Below are 16,288 nucleotides of genomic sequence, written 5' to 3' on the forward strand. Positions count from 1 at the left end.
CACAGCCTGTCCCAGGCTGCTCCTTGGACACGTCTCCCCGAGTGTCTTCTAGGTCCCTCATACCTGCCACATCCCAACCTGACTGTCAGGCCTCTCCCAGCTTTCTATTCCTGTCTCTGTCTCATGGACAGTAGGCCAAGAGGCCTGGGCCTGGTCCTCAGTGCCCTCTCCCCATAGCCTGTCTGCAGGGCTCCACTTTGGTTGGCCCCACCCTCCCTAGCTGGCTCCCCACCTCCCTGGCCTTCTGACCTTTAGTCTCACCCTCTACATGGCAACCAGAGGGATCAGTCTCAATCTGTTTGTGTCCCTACCCTATCTAAAGCCTTCTGTGGCTCCCTGCTGCCCAGAGGACAAAGTCCAGATTCTTTCCCATGGCCTCCAAGGCCCTGCCTGGCTGGCCCCAGCCCACCTCTCCAGGCCTGTCTCTCACTTACCCCTCCTTACCCTTGGAGCAAAATTGGCCACCGGCTGAGGATGTTGAACCTCCTCTCACCTCTGGGCGTCTGTTCTCCATGTACCCTCTAAGTTCCCTTTTCCTTCAGGGCTTAGTTCAGAGAAGCTGCTTCCTCTGGGAAGTCCCCCCATCCCCCAGGCTGGATTGGATGCTGCCTCTTAGCTTCTGCACACCTCCGGGCTTGTCCCCATCGCGGCCCTGTCTATGGAGCCATCACTCTCTGGTGGGCTCCTCTCTTTCCACACACGCACTAGACCCTGAGCCCCGTGAGAGCAGGGCCAGGACTGTCTCAGTCCCTAGAGTGTCCCCAGCACCATCTGGCATGGGGCTGGGCCTGTGGGAGGTGGCTCGGGCACTTTGGGCTGCAGGCTGGCAGGGCTGTCCCCTCAGGCTCCCTGCTGTCTACTCCCTCTGCCTGCAGAATGCCAGCTGATGAAGACCGAGAGGCCGCGGCCCAACACCTTCGTCATACGCTGCCTGCAGTGGACCACAGTCATCGAGAGGACCTTCCACGTGGATTCTCCAGACGAGAGGTGAGTCTGGGCCTCTGTGTGGCTGCCCTTGAGAGGGACCAAGCCTGGTGTGAGGAGGAAAGGTACAGATGGAGATTTTCCCTGGGACCCTGCATAGGGGTTTCCAGTCTGCAATTCTGGTGGTGGGGGGGTCTCCCCAGCTGGGGCTGTGAAGAGGTGGGGTTCTTAGTCTGAAGACCCTACTCTGCCCTCAGACTTGCGGGTGCATTGGAATCACAGGCAGAGCTCATGAAAAGTCCAGACTGCTGGGCCTCGCTTCAAGACCTGTGACTACTTGGAGATCTGCCCAGGGTCAGGGAACTACATTCTTTTTTTTTTTGAGATGGAGTTTCACCCTCGTTGTCCAGGCTGGAATGCAGTGGCATGATCTCGGCTCACTGCAACCTCCACCTCCCAGGTTCAAGCGATTCTCCTGCCTCAGCCTCCCGAGTAGCTGGGATTACAGGCGTGCACCACTATGCCCAGCTTAGTTTTTGTATTTTTAGTAGAAAAAGGGCTTCTCCACGTTAGCCAGGCTGGTCTCAAACTCCTGACCTCAGGTGATCCACTTGCCTTGGCCTCCCAAAGTGCTGGGATTATGGGTGCGAGCCACCATACCCCACCTTCTTTTTTTATTTTTATTTTTCGAGACGGAGTCTTGCTCTGTTGCCTAGGCTGGAGTGCAGTGGTACCATCTCAGCTCACTGCAGCCTCCGCCTCCCAGGTTCAAGTGATTCTCCTGCCTCAGCCTCCCGAGTATCTGGGATTACAGGCACATACCACCACACCTGGCTAATTTTTGTATTTTTAGTAGAGACGGGATTTTGCCATGTTAGCCAGACTGGTCTCAAACTTCTGGCCTCAAATTATCTGCCTGCCTCGGCCTCCAAAGTGCTGAGATTACAGGCGTGAGCTATCCTGCCTGGCAGGAACTACGTTCTTAATGAGCATCTCTATTGATTTTGAGGCAGGTGGTCCAGAGAGTCATTTTAAAAAGATCAATTTAGTAATCAGAAGAGATGATAAAGACTCATCTATTTCAAAACTGAAACAATGTAAGGTGGAGCTTCCCCCACCCTGCCCTTTCCGTCCACCTCCCCGCCCCCCAGTTAATCACTGTTCTTAGGTGCCCTCGAAGAGCAGAGGGAGACCTTTGTGCCCTGCTGCCCTTTTTTTTTTTTTTTTTAAAATACAAAAGGTCGCATTGTACATGCTTCTGGACTTGCTTTTCCCTTAGTGTACCTTGGAGAATTTGCCTTGATATATGGAGAGATGCGGCTGCTTTGTTTCATTTTTTGCTTTCACTTTTTTTTTGACAATTGGATATGCGTGTCCCAAGTGTGTTTATTTAGCTGTCCTTTATTGTGATGATGGGGGTTGCTTCTGGCTTTTGGCTCATTATAAGCAATGCTGCAGTGAAATAGCCATGTCTGTCTTGTTTGATGTGTGCACAGGTAGACCTGTGTGACGAGTGCTTAGATGCAGGGTTGCCGAGTCACTGGGAAAATGAGTTTGTAGTTTTACGATGTTTCCATTAGGCGATGTCTGAGAGTGCCCCCGTGGCCTTGTGTTTTCACACATTTGGATTTGTACCAGTCTGAACAGTGGAAAAATTCAGCACCTTGGGGTGTTTAGCTTTCCTTTCTTTCTCTGTGGATGAGTTTGACCCTCAAGGGCCATGTGAGTTTCCTATTTTGAACTGTCTATATTGTCTATTTTTCTGTTGGATAGTTGGTCTTTTTCTTATTTATGTATTAGCTCTTTATATATTAAGGAGCTTAGTCCTTTGTAATCAGTGGGAAATGTTTCTTTTTCCCACTTTGTCCATTTGGACCTCACTTTGAGAAACAGTCTTCTAGCTTATCTATGGAGTAAGGTTTCAGCAGACCTTCTGGAGAGCCCTAAAATAGCGCCGTCCAAGAACACTTCCGGCCATTGTGGAAATGCCCTGTGTCTGCACTGTCCAGTAGGCACCTTTGCCGATTGCCTGTGCCAATTGCCTGTGCTGACTGCTTGTGCCGATTGAGCATTTGAAATACAGCCACCAAGGAATAGATTTCTTTAGTTTATTTTAATTGATTTAAATAGCCACATATGGCTAGTGGCTACCTTCTTGGACAGTACAGCTCAGGAGCCTACAGTATCATGAGACTTGTTACTATAATCTATACTATAATTATCGTTGCATATCCTCCCAAGGTAAAAAATATACTTGCCCCACTGAGAGGAACAAAATTACCATTTCAAGCCAGCTGAGGTGCTACTCAGTTGAAAACTATGGACCAAAACATGAATGGCCAATAAAAACAGATCAAAACCAGTAGGTGTATAGGTCCTGGGTGTTGGGGGCTGGGTTTTGAAGACTGGATAGGAGTTGGCCACAGAGATAGCAAGGAAGAAAGTTCAGAAGGGACAGCATATGCAAAGGCCTGGAGGTGAAATAGCTCATACATCCCAGCCACCACAGGGGGTTCTGTGTCACTAGAGAACCAAGGGGCCAGGAGTGTTGGAAGAGGGGAATTGGAGGCGCTCGAAGCTGGAGAGCTCAGCCAAGGCCTTGGACTCCAGTTAGAGATCCCCACAGGGCTTGGCAGGTGCTTAATAAATTGGGATTTGTCCCAGGGTTGTTACACGATGCAGGGGGATGATAAACAGGAGCGGCTGATACAGCAGTACCTGGCATAGTTTGCCAGCCTGGAATGGGAGCAGGGAGCCAGCAAAGTGTTTTAGTAGGCAGGAGAGATGGTCTTGTTTCCATTTTCACAAGACAACATGCCCTTTCCTTTACCCAGATTCTGTAGGCTGGAGAGCCCCACCTGCCTTTTCTTCTTGGTACCTGCTGCTGTTGGCAAAGAGAAAACTGCTGAAACTACTGAGAGACCAGGTCCCAGATTTCTGACCTTAACTATGGATGGGTGGAGGGGGTGAGCCAGAAACCCAGCAAGAGGGAGGCCCCCTCCACTCTGCTCCTGGCTGACTGATGCTGTCCTCACAGCTCTGGCCCACATAGGCTGATGTCAGCTGGCCTCTCTTAAGCCTGGGGAGGGAGGCAGGGGTCGCAGGGTAGGTGGGTGCCGGTTGGTGACTGCTCGTTGGCGAGGTGCTGCAGCACCTCCTCACTGGGCTCCTGGTTGCCTCTCCAGCTTGAGAGACCCTCCTCCCTGTCCCCCACTTCACTGCAGACGTGTTTCACTTGGAGAAAAGTTGAAAGAATAGTATAATGAATGGACGTCCAGGTGCCCCACTCCTAGACTCTGCAGGCCTGCATCCACCGTGTCTGCCTCATCTGGGTGTGTTTTATGCTGAACTTGAACTTGTGTTCTTACTTAGTGACACTTCTTAGTGTTTCAGTAGGCATCTCCTAAGAATAAGGACTTTCTCCTACAGAATCATGATGCTGTCACGCCTGAGATGATAATAATTTTTGTTTACTAGTAACTTCTCCTTATCCATGCCATACTTGAATTTCTTTAGTTACCTTTTGAAGGATATGCAACCTTTAGAACATTGTTTTTCAAACCAGGATTCATTCAAGGTACATGTCTCTTTGACTTGTTTTATTTAATCTAGTCCAGCCTTTTGTCTTTTTTTTTCCTCCCCCAAACATTGATTTTTTATTTATTTATTATTTTTTTAACAAGCCAGGCTAGTTGTCTTGTAGAATGTCACACCTTCTGGGTGTGTCATATTATTGCCTTTTGGTGTTGTTTACTTTTGTTCCCCATGTCTGTATTTCTTGTAAACTAGAATTAGGCCTAAAACAGGGTTGACAAACTAGGGCCCTGCCTTCCATTTTTGTAAATAAAGTTTTATTGGAACATGACCATGTCCGTTTGTTCATGAATAGTCTGACTGCTTTTGGCTTACTATGGCTGAGTTAAGTAGTTGTGACAAAGACTGGCTTGCAAAGCCTAAAAAATTTAAATAATTGGCCCTTTTAAATTTTTAATTAAAAAAAATTTTTTTTTCTTTTTTTTTTTTGAGACGAAGTCTTGCTCTGTCGCCTGGGCTGGAGTGCAGTGGCCGGATCTCAGCTCACTGCAAGCTCCGCCTCCCAGGTTTACGCCATTCTCCTGCCTCAGCCTCCCGAGTAGCTGGGACTACAGGCGCCCGCCACCTCGCCTGGCTAGCTTTTTGTATTTTTTAGTAGAGACGGGGTTTCACCGGGTTAGCCAGGATGGTCATCTCCTGACCTCGTGATCCGCCCGTCTCGGCCTCCCAAAGTGCTGGGATTACAGGCTTGAGCCACCGCGCCCGGCAGTTAAAATTTTTTAAATTTAAAACTTTTCTTTAAATTGAGACAAGTTCTTGCTCTGTTGCCCAGGCTGGAGTGCATTGGTGCAATCATAGCTCACTGCAGCCTCAAACTCCTGGGCTTAACCCATCCTTATGCCTCAGGATCCCGAGTAGCTGGGACTACAGGTGCGCACCACCATGCCTGGCTAATTTTTAAATTTTTTTGTGGAAACAGAGTCTTACTGTGTTGTCCAGGCTGGTCTCAAACTCCTGGTCTCAAGCAGTCCTCCCTCCTCGACCTCCCAAAGTGCTGGGATTATAGGCACAAACCACCACACCCCGCTTTCTGGTCCTTGATGGAAAAAGTTTGCAGACCCCTGGTCTTGGCAGGCAAGAATACTTAATAGTGCATCAGATGAGTATGATCCTTCTGTTGTTGTTGTTGTGACAGGGTCTGTGTTGCCCAGGCTGCGGTGCAGTGGCAGAATCACGACTCACCACAGCCTCAATCTCCCGGATTTAGGTGATCCTCCCACCCCAGCCTCGCTAGTAGCTAGAACTACAGGCACCTGCCACCACACCAGGCTAATGTTTGTGTTTTTTGTAGAGACGGGGTTTCACCATGTTGCCCAGGCTGGTCTTGAACTCTGGGCTCAAGTGATCCGCCCATCTTAACCTCCCAGAGTGCTAAGATTACAGCCATGAGCCACTGTGCCTGGCTATGTGTGATCTTTTTGATATAAATCTTTTTTTTTTTTTTTTTCTTCAAGACAAGAGTTTCACTCTTGTTGCCCAGGCTGGAGTACAATGGCGTGATCTTGGCTCACTGCAACATCTTCCTCCTGGGTTCAAGTGATTCTCATGCCTCAGCCTCCCTAGTAGCTGGGATGACAGGCACACGCCACCATGACCAGCTCATTTTTTATTTTTAGTAGAGACGGGTTTCTCCATGTTGGTCAGGCTAGTTTCGAACTCCTGACCTCAGGTGATCCGCCTGTCTCGGCCTCCCAAAATGCTGGCATTACAAGTGTGAGCCACCGTGCCTGGCCTTGATGTAAATCTTATGTATTTTCTCTGCTTAGAACTCTGAATGGCTTTTACTACCACTTAGAGTAAACTCCGAGGTCTGTGCTGTGTCCTGCAGAGTCCTGTATGATCCAGCGACCTCTCCAGAAGCGTTTCCTACCACAGGCACTCTCACTTAGCCGCATGTCTCCTTGCTGTTCCTTAAACATGCCCAGCACATCTCTTGCCCGAGGGCCTCAGCACTTGCTGTGGCGTTTGTCTAAGGCCTTCTTTCCCGAGATGCCATCACAGCTCTCCCCGAGTCCACGAGGTCTCTGCCCCAGTGCCGCCGCCCCGGTGCGTCCTGCCCTGCCTCCCTTCACTCCCTTGCCCTTCCCCAGCTGTGCTTTTCTTCACAGCACCTGTCCACCAAGTGGGGCATTTATATTTATTTATGTATCTGGCACACAAATGGGTGTTCAGTAAATGTTTGTTGGATGAAGAAAAAATAATTAAAACAAATTCTCTGAGCTAGATCCTGTTCCAAGGACTTTACATATATTAATTTATTTTATTCTCACAAGGAAGGCTATCCGCACACAGAGAGGGCCCCAGATGCCCTCCAGCTGTAAATGCCCCTCCAGGTCAAGGAGGTGATGGTTAGGGGAGAGTCCCCACAGTCAGCCGTCACTCCCGAAGTGATGAGGACTTGCTTGTGCATGAAGGACAGCCCTGCCACCTCCGCTTCACCGAGCTTCTCTCTGCGGTGCCCCGCAGGATGTCCCAGGGCTGGGGTTCAGGCCCTGGATTCAGGCCAGCTGCCACGTCCCTCCCTCAGTGGGGCTCAGTTCCCTGGCTATTAGGAGGCTCAGGAGAGGAGGTAAACGTGAAGGCACTGGCGCAGGGCCTGCCCGTGGCAGCCTTTGGCACACGCAGCGCCAGTGCCTTTCTTACCTCTCTCTCCTCTGCCACCAGCATCTCTTTTGTGGAGGATGCTGGGGTCTCCTCTCACTACCCCCAGTCTGTAGCCCGCACAGCAGCTACTGACTTCAAACAGAAATCGGAGCCTGTTCCCCCGTGACTAAAACCCTTCAGCGACTTCCTGTGGTGCTGAGGATAAGACCGAGATCTCTAACATGGTGGCATGTAGAGCCCGGAGTGGTCTGGGCTTGCCCTCCTCCCTGTCCTCATCTCCTTCACTCCCCCCTGTTGGCTCCAGCCATTCTGGCACCTGTGCGCCTTCCACAGACACCCCAGCTTGCTCCTGCCCTGAGGTCTTCGCCACACAGTTCCCTCTGCCTGGGTTCCTTTCCCTCCCAATCCCCTGCCTCCTTCCCTCCATTTCATTTATTTCACAGCTGTGTGCCAAGGGCCTGTTCTAGGCACTGGGGATGGCCATTGTTCAGGTCCTGGTTTAAAGATCACCTCCTCAGGCCTCCTCTGACTGCCCTCTGAGAAGGAGTCTCCCTGTTTGGCTCCCACCTTGGAGCTTCAACACACTTGTCTTCCCCTTCAGGTCAGGAGCCCCGATGGGCTTGTCCCCTGCTGCATCCTCAGTGCCCTGAACAAGCCTGGTGCACAGAAACACTTCACATTTGCAGGCCGGCTGGGCGAACTCTCACGACAGCCTTCTGAGACCTCACTGTGCCGGGCACTGCTCTCAGCACTTTTATGTCCAGGGTCTCATTTCACCCTGATAGGACCCTCTAGTGCCTCACCCACCGAGGCACAGGAAGGGCATACAGCCTGCCCTGTGTTGGCCTGCAGGAAGGGGCAGAGCTGGGATCCACGCCCAGGCCATCCCCCAGAGGCTGTCCTCTCACCCACTGTGAGGTCCCCAGCTGGTGTGGAAGGCAGGCAGCGCATTGGGCGGCAGGGTCCCCACAGCTCCTGGCCCAGAGCCTGGGCTCGCCCTGTACTGTGCCCTTCCCAGTGTTGGTAGGGCGAATGTGGCTCCCCCCATGTCCCTCCCCTGGCCCCGCGCCCAAATGAGGATGGGAAGGTTCCGAAAAATACCGATGGGAGAAGTGCTCTTGGAGGTAGAAGTGCCTGGGTTGTGTCCCTGGCTTCTGTAGGTGGGCAGATGAGCCTCTCTGTGCTTCGGTCTTGTCGTTTAGCATGAAGTGAATGGCAGTACCTACTACACAGGGTTGCGGGAGGGTGACAGGAGTCCTCCCGCAGAGCACACAGTGGCACTAGCCTCCGCAAGTGGAAGGTGTTCGTGGGACTGCTGTTGAGGGGCGGGGCTGGGGGGCCCCTCTCTGAAAGGCGGGTGCAGATCATGACTTCTGAGGAGAGTTCTTCCTTCGCTTTGCCCCTGGGCTCCCTGGCTGGGTCCCACGAACCTTGCCTAGAGAGGGCCCCTGCTTTACCCTCCTGGGTCTCACGTAGCTTTCAGCAGCTTCGCTGAGGCTCAGGGACAGGCGGGTGGTGCTAAGGAGGAGTAGGCTGTGCACAGGTGAGTCCCAGCTCTGCCACGTCCCTGCTGTGTGACCTTCACAGGTGACTCCACCTCCGTGTGCCTGGGTCCCCACAGCAGAAATGCTGGCTCTTGAGAATTGCAGTGCTCTTGAGAGTCAAGCAAGGTGGTGTCTGGAGCTGGCCATTCAGTATTGTTATTTTTACAGTCGTGGTTTCCCCAGGGCTCTCCTCTGGGGGCTAGAAGATACTTGAGGCCCAGCTTCAGGGGGAGCTCCCCTTTGCCCCAGACCCCATGTTGCAAACCCTTGAGAAGGATCCTGGACAGAGGCCCTTGCTTTTCGTCTGGAATTCCGAATGCTGCAACCTTGCAACTTTGATCCAGTTAGAATTGGATCGGAGGCTTGTCAGGCAGCAGGCGAGCTCCAGTTACTCCCAGATAACCTCCTGCATCGCTGTGGTTTCTGGAGCTCTCTGTAGGGTGGGCAGTGGGAGCCAGGGTAGGTGGGGTAGGCCCGCCCCTGCAGGTGTCTTCGGCACCCTCCCCAAGTTGAGTGCCTTCCGCCCAGCCCTGTGTGCGGTGCTGTGTGCCCGCAGTCCACCAACCTCTTAGCCCCAGGCCCTGGTTGGGACTAAGAGAGCTGGGAGGGCTGAGCTCGTCCAGGTGGCAGAGCCACTCTTGGAGCCCCAGCTGGGGTGGCTCCAGGGCCCGTGCTCCTGATTCCCATCTGGAGTAGCCTCCCAGAGCTGCTTCTGGGCTGGTGGTGTGGCTGTGCCGTCTTTCATGTATTCGGGTTCTCTCCACAGAAAGACCATCTGTGTTCTCTCCACCCCTCTCTTTGAAAACAAAGATGATACCACGCTTACATCTTAGTCTGCAATCTGCCATCTTCACGTGACAGTCTCTCAAGATTTTTATATATGAAAGACATATTTTCCTTTTTAATATATTCACTGTATCTCTTAGGAGATCTGTGATTTTTTTTTTTCTCAATCCACCATCATTTACTCAGAGTCAGCATTAAAAAAATTTAAAATTTGTGAGAGGACAACTATGTCTGATAAAGCATGTCATGGAAGGCTGGGCACGGTGGCTCACACCTGTAATCCCAGCACTTTGGGAGGCTGAGGCGGGCAGATCATGAGGTCAAGAGATCGAAACCATCCTGGCCAACATGGTGAAACCCTGTCTCTACTAAAAATACAAAAATTAGCTGGGCATGGTGACGGGTGCCTATAGTTCTGGCTACTCTGGAGGCTGAGGCAGGAGAATTGCTTCAACCAGGGAGCCACTGCACTCCAGCCTGGCAACAAAGCGAGACTGTCTCCAAAAAGAAAAAAGAAAAAAAAAACCTGTCGTGGGGTCGGCTTCTGCCCCGTGCCCCCGCCCCCCCGTTTTTTGTTTTTTGTTTTTTTTAAAAACAGGAATATTAGTGTAGCGTTTGGGAATTAGGCTATAATTTGTTCCAAAGAGGGCATGGGTTAAAGCAAGTTGAGAAATACTGGCTTGAGACGTTGGGCCAGGGAGTGCAGAAGCCAACACCTCTCTGCCTGGGTGTGCACCAAGGCTCAGTGTATGCTCTGCCCGGGTCTGCGCTGGGCCTTGCTGTGCTCTGGCTCTGGGACCACCTGGACTTTGGCTGCCTCACTCTTTCATTACCCAAGTATCTACCGAGTATCCACCATGAGTTCTGGGTGCAGAACCATGTTCAAAGCAGGTGGAAATCTCCGCCTCCATGGGGTGGACAGAGATGGGTTGTGGGGACTCCAGTCTCTGAGTGGGTGGGGAGGGCAGCGTGTCTTTTGTGATTCCAGCTACCAAGGCTGGAACAACTGCTGTTTTTCTGGAATCCGGTTTTTTAATCTGTGCCTCAGTTCCTCCTTTGTAATGGGTGGGAGTGGGAGTGGTTGATGATAGCGAGTGCTTCCCATGTGTTATTAGAGGCTGTTCCTTTTCCTCGACTCCCAGTTCCCTTCCCTGGAGGCAGGCAGGGCTCCAGGATCGTGACTGCTCTGTTGGAGATGTTTGTGCCTGTGTGAGTTTGTGTCCGCAGAAGTTCATTATTTTGTAACTCAGGAGCACAGAACTGTACACTGTTCTTCACCTTCCTTCATTTTGAAATGTTTCATAGAGGCGGGATCTTCCTGTGTTGTCCAGGCTGGTCTGGAATTCCTGGGCTCAAACCATCCTCCAGCCTCTGCCTCCCAAACTGCAGGGATTACAGGAGTGAGCTGCCTCACCCGGCCCTGCACCTTCCTTTTTTCCTTAAGAGGTCTCAGGTCATCCCAAGTCAGCATACAGACCTGCCTCCGTCTTTCCCCCAGCTGCAGAATGTCTCATTGCACAGATACCTCACAGGCATTCTACCTTACAACAGCCTGTGTTTTAAACACTGCTGTGATATTTCATCAAATCGAAGGTGCTGTCATTGGGGGGGCACCTTATTTCATATAGTGCCAAGAAAAAGGAGTGCCCAGTTAAATCAAGACAGACCCCAACTGTGAGATGCACCTGCATTTCAGCAGTGTCAAAATGTGGAAGAGGGTGCATGGTGGGACGGATGGAAATAGAAGTAGTTTCGCGTGGTACACCAGGAAACGACACTGGGGAGGAATACAGCCCAGCAGGGTGCCCCGGCTTGGATTTTGAAGCCCAATCCCAGCCACTTGTTCCCTGCCTGATCTTGGGTGGGTGCCCCAGTGCCTCAGGAACACAGGAGCAGTGACACTTGCCCTGGGGCGGGGGCCACCCTGGAAGATGCGTGTGAAGGGCTGGCTGTACTCCCTGTGGCTTATTTAAATCACTGGGATTTGGGAAGTTGCCTACTTGTACTCTTTGAATTTTCTCATTATTAGTAAACATTTTATTTTTCCTATTGGTCATGTGGGTATTTTCTAGACACAAGCAAAATACACAGAGGGTTCAAAATGCATTGGGTTGAAAACACCTAATTGTGGTGTGGTCAAAAATGGGGGATGTGGACAATTTGGTGTCATTCAGCCTAGTATATTTTTCATTTTGGTCTCTGGTCATTTTCACTTATTAGGCAGAACAGTTTGTAAGTATCCAAAGAAAATTCTTTCCTTTTTTTTGCTGATTGCAGTGGCATGATCATGGCTCACTGCAGCCTCCACCTCCTGGGCTCAAGCAGTTCTCCCACCTCAGCCTCCGAGTAGCTGAGACCACAGGCATGTGCCACCACAACACCTGGCTAATTTTTTATCTTTGGTCTCTACAAAATGGGTATCCGTGTTGCCTAGGCTGGTCTCAAACTTCTGGATGCAAGCCATCCTCCCACCTCAGTCTCCCAAAGTGCCAGGATTGCAGGTGTGAGCCACCAAGCCTGGCCCAAAGACAGTTCTTTCCCAGCAAGTTCTAAACCATGAGTGACAGAACTAGTTTGTTGTTTATTTTTTTATTATTATTATTTATTATTTTGAGATGGAGTCTCACACTGTTGTCCAGGCTGGAGTGCGATGGTGCGATCTTGGCTCACTGCAACCTCCCCTTCCTGGGTTCAAGTGATTCTCCTGCCTCAGCCTCCCAAGTAGCTGGGACTACAGGCGCATGTCACCACACCTGGCTAATTTTTTGTATTTTTAGTAGAGACTGGGTTTTACTATGTTGGCCAGGCTGGTCTCAAACTCCTGACCTCAAGGGATCCTACGCCTCGGCCTCCCAAAGTGCTGGGATTACAGGCGTGAGCCATCGCACCTGGCCTGTTTTTATTTTTTATTTTTGTTTTTTGAAAACTTTTTTAGAGATGGGTCTTGCTGTGTTGCCCAGGCTGGTCTTGAACGCTTGGGCTCAAGCACTTGGCCCACCTCGACCTCCCAAAATGCTGGGATTACAGGTGTGAGCCATAGTACTTAGCTTCTAGTCGACTGTTTTTAAACCAGACTCCCTTCTGCTGGAACCTGCTTCTTGTCCACCAGCTTCTCTCCTCTACGTCCCTGGGCTGCCAGGACCTCTGTCCCTGCCATGCAGACTCCCTGCTCCCAGCAGACTGTCCCCTCCAGGGATCCTGCGGGCTAGCTCTTGCCTTATAATGTCTTCGGCTCCTTTGGCTAATGAATGCTGCTGCTTACTCTTGGTTTAACTTTACAAAACATTGGTAACTTATAAACTGGAGCTTGTCATTTGTTCTGAAGAATTTACAGGAGCCCCGTCTCTCCCTCATTCAAGGCTCAGGGTGCTGGCTCATTTTCAAGGGGCTGTGAAAAGAGAGGGTCACTCCTTTTTGATCATTTGCCTGCTGCCTGGCTTCAGATGGCCCTCAGGCCAGGTCACTTTAGGGAAATTGGTGATCTCTCTTTGTATTCCACTTTTTTTTTTTTTTTTTTTTTAAGACGGAGTCTTGCTCTGTCACAAGGCTGGAGTACAATGGCGTGATCTGTGCTCACTGCAACCTCTGCCTCCTGGGTTCAAGCAATTCTCCTGCCTCAGCCTCTTGAGTAGCTGGGATTACAGGCGCCTGCCACCATGCCCGGCTAATTTTTGTATTTTTAGTAGAGACGGGGTTTTGCCATGTTGGCCAGGCTGGTCTCGAACTCCTGACCTCGTGATCCATCCGCCTCAGCCTCCCAAAGTGCTGGGATTACAGGCATGAGCCACCGCGCCTGGCCTGCGTTCCACACTTACCCGCTCCTCACCATCACAGCCGGGGGTCTGTGGAGTTTCACTCAGGTCCCTTCAGCTCTCTCTGGTTCTGACAGATCTTGCCCAAATTCCCATGGGTATGTGGTCATTTGCTTGCCTGTTGCAGGGGGTGGCTGGGAGGTGGCACTCAGCCCTTTGACTCTGAGGCCCAGGACTCCTGGCTCCTGGGACTCACGTGTGTCCCTGCATAGGGAGGAATGGATGCGGGCCATCCAGATGGTTGCCAACAGCCTCAAGCAGCGGGCCCCAGGTGAGGACCCCATGGACTACAAGTGTGGCTCCCCCAGTGACTCCTCCGCGGCCGAGGAGATGGAAGTGGCGGTCAGCAAGGCACGGGCTAAAGTGGTAAGTGCTGGAAGCAGGGGTGGGGCTGCCAGCCTGTGATGCCCCCCACCCCCATTGCTGGCTGTGCTCTCCTTGGTTTCCCTACACAGTTCAGGGGGCTCAGCTGAGAGACAACAGAGCTGCCCTGCAAGGTGGGGTGATTTCAGGTGGCAGGTGCCCTCGGGTCTTCTCCGTGCCCGTGGGGGAGGGAGCAACCCTAGGTGGACCCACTGCAGCTTCGTCTTGGGAGGTGGTGAAGACCTGGCTAGCCCCACGTCAGAGCCCAGCCCTCCCAAGGCCCTGTGCCCGCAGAGCCTGGTCTGAAGGCCACTTGAGAACACACAGTTGCTGCCCAGAGCCTCCCTTCCTGCTCCAGCCTAAGCCGTTTGGCAACAGTGTCTTGGTTTTCCTCTTTCTTTTGTTAAAATTTCCTCCCATGGGCCGTGAGCCAGGCGCTGACTGCCCCCACTCTCCCTGTCCCTGGCAGACCATGAATGATTTCGACTATCTCAAACTCCTTGGCAAGGGAACCTTTGGCAAAGTCATCCTGGTGCGGGAGAAGGCCACTGGCCGCTACTACGCCATGAAGATCCTGCGGAAGGAAGTCATCATTGCCAAGGTGCGTGCCCCGGGAACTGTGCTTGCTGGCCCCTGCGGGGGCTGCAGTCTGGAGCCTGACCCTGAGGCCTGGACGCTTACCCACGCTTTCTGCTGCCGTGGGCTTATTTCCCCCACGAGTTCCCTCCAGACAGAAAAGGGGGAGCCTGAGGCCCAGAGAGGAGCAGCAGGCCTTGCTGCTGAGTCCCCACTTCCACCCTCTGGTAGGGGCTGGGGGTGCCTGTGGAGAGAGCGAGCCTGGGGGCCTCACCCAGCAGGTACTGTCAAGGGAGGCTAGGGCCTGTTGGGGAGGCTGTGAGGACGTGTCTGTTGGGGAGGCCAGGGCTCTGCTCAGGGTATCCCAGTTGGAGGTCGGGCCAAGAATGGAATTCTACTTTTTCCCTTATTTGAAGTTTTTGTAGTGGAAGATTCCAAAGATATTCAAAAATTTAAAAAGAAAATAAATATTACGGACCCCCATGTAGCCACTGTCCAGTTTGACCAGTTATCAGCGTTTAGCCAGCCTTGTTTCCTTAGCTCTGCCTGCCTCTCTTATTCTGGACTACTCTGAGGCCTGTCTTAGACATCACGTCGCTTCACTCATCCACACTTGAACACGTGCCCTGACAGATGAAGGCTGTAAAGAATATAATCGTGCTGCTGCCATCAGAGCCAGTCACATTAACTGTTCATTCCTGATGTGGTGATCGGGCCTAAGGCAGCATTCCTCAGCCTCAGCACTGTTGACATTTTGGGACAGATTGTTCTGTGCTGTCGGGGCAGCCCTGTGCATTGTAGGGTTTTAGCAGCACCCCTGGCTTCTACGCACTAAAGCCAATAGTAGCTCCCTAGGTTGTGACAATCAAAAATGACTTTTGGGTTGGGTGCTGCAGCGTATGCTTGTAATTCCAGCACGTTAGAAGGCTGAGGTGGGAGGATCGCTGGACTGGGCTCGTTGACCAGCCTGGGCAACAAAGCGAGACCCTGTCTCTATAAAAATAAATTAGCCGGGCATAGTGGCGTGCACCTGCAGTCCCAGCTGCTCAGGAGGCTGAAGTGGGAGGATCAGTTGAGCCTCAGAAGTTGAGGCTGTAGTGACCCATGTTCACACCACTGCACTCCAGCCTGGGCAACAGAACCAGACCCCCAGCTAAAGAAAAAAAAGACATTAGACATTTTCAGGTGTCCCCTGGGGATCAACTTGCCCCAGGGAGAGCCTGTGTGAAGTTGCTGCAGGTGGCTCCAGATTTTTGGAACCTCTCCTGGTGGTTCTGCTGTACAGTCAATTAGAACCTGAATTAGAGTCACCCAGAGGGCTTGTGAGACAGCGCTGGGCCCACCCTGAGTTTCTGACCCAGTGGGCCTGGGGGTAGGTCCCAGGAATTTGCATTGCTGCCAGTTCCCAGGCAGTGCTGATGTGCCCCGTGTGGGGACCACACCCTAAGAAGCACTGCTTTGCTGTCTAGAGCTTCGTTAGGCCCAGTTCCTTCTTTGGGCAAGAGCGCTGTCTAGGTGGGGCTTCCCACAGCCTGTGGTGGCACCTCGGGGCTCTTGTGATGTCTGTTTGTCTCCCCTGCAGGGACATCACAAGTATCTTGCCCCTAGCAGCCTGGTCCCTTCATTGTGACATTGCTGCTGACTTTTCACCTGTGGCTTTGAGAGCCACTGATGATCCTCGTCTGGGTCTGTGATTTGCTGAGGGCTTGCAGGCATTCACATTTCACTCCTGTGATTGTTTCTGCATTTATGGCTAGGAATGGAATTGCATTTCACAAGGCCTTGCTCCCCTTCCTGGGTCGGGGTGGGGTGGGCAGGCATGGTGTTGCCCACCAGCCTCTCACCCGCAGTCTGTCTGCAGGATGAAGTCGCTCACACAGTCACCGAGAGCCGGGTCCTCCAGAACACCAGGCACCCGTTCCTCACTGTGAGTTGCCCTCCCTTTCCCAGACAGTGTGAGGCCAGCCTTTGGACAGAGCTCAGAGAAAGAGCCCAAATCTTCTGCTACAAAGCACAGCCTTGGGGGAGGCCAGGCGGCCAGGGCACGGTGTTGCTGCGCCCTGCCAAGTCATCCGAACCGAGACG

At 52.1% G+C, this 16,288-nt stretch overlaps 1 protein-coding gene across 1 annotated transcript in view; it reads left to right on the forward strand.

The window, feature by feature from the left end:
• AKT2 (v-akt murine thymoma viral oncogene homolog 2) overlaps positions 1–16,288 on the forward strand; it is a 43,837-nt gene that overhangs the window by 21,403 nt on the left and 6,146 nt on the right. Inside the window, exons 4-7 of the mRNA XM_011983902.1 lie at positions 876–987; positions 13,477–13,630; positions 14,097–14,228; positions 16,065–16,130. Coding sequence (XP_011839292.1) covers positions 876–987; positions 13,477–13,630; positions 14,097–14,228; positions 16,065–16,130 — 464 coding nt within the window. The remainder of the gene's footprint in view (positions 1–875; positions 988–13,476; positions 13,631–14,096; positions 14,229–16,064; positions 16,131–16,288) is intronic.

This window comes from Mandrillus leucophaeus, unplaced genomic scaffold (genome assembly GCF_000951045.1).
Source record: "Mandrillus leucophaeus isolate KB7577 unplaced genomic scaffold, Mleu.le_1.0 Scaffold106, whole genome shotgun sequence".
Classification (NCBI taxonomy): domain Eukaryota; kingdom Metazoa; phylum Chordata; class Mammalia; order Primates; family Cercopithecidae; genus Mandrillus; species Mandrillus leucophaeus.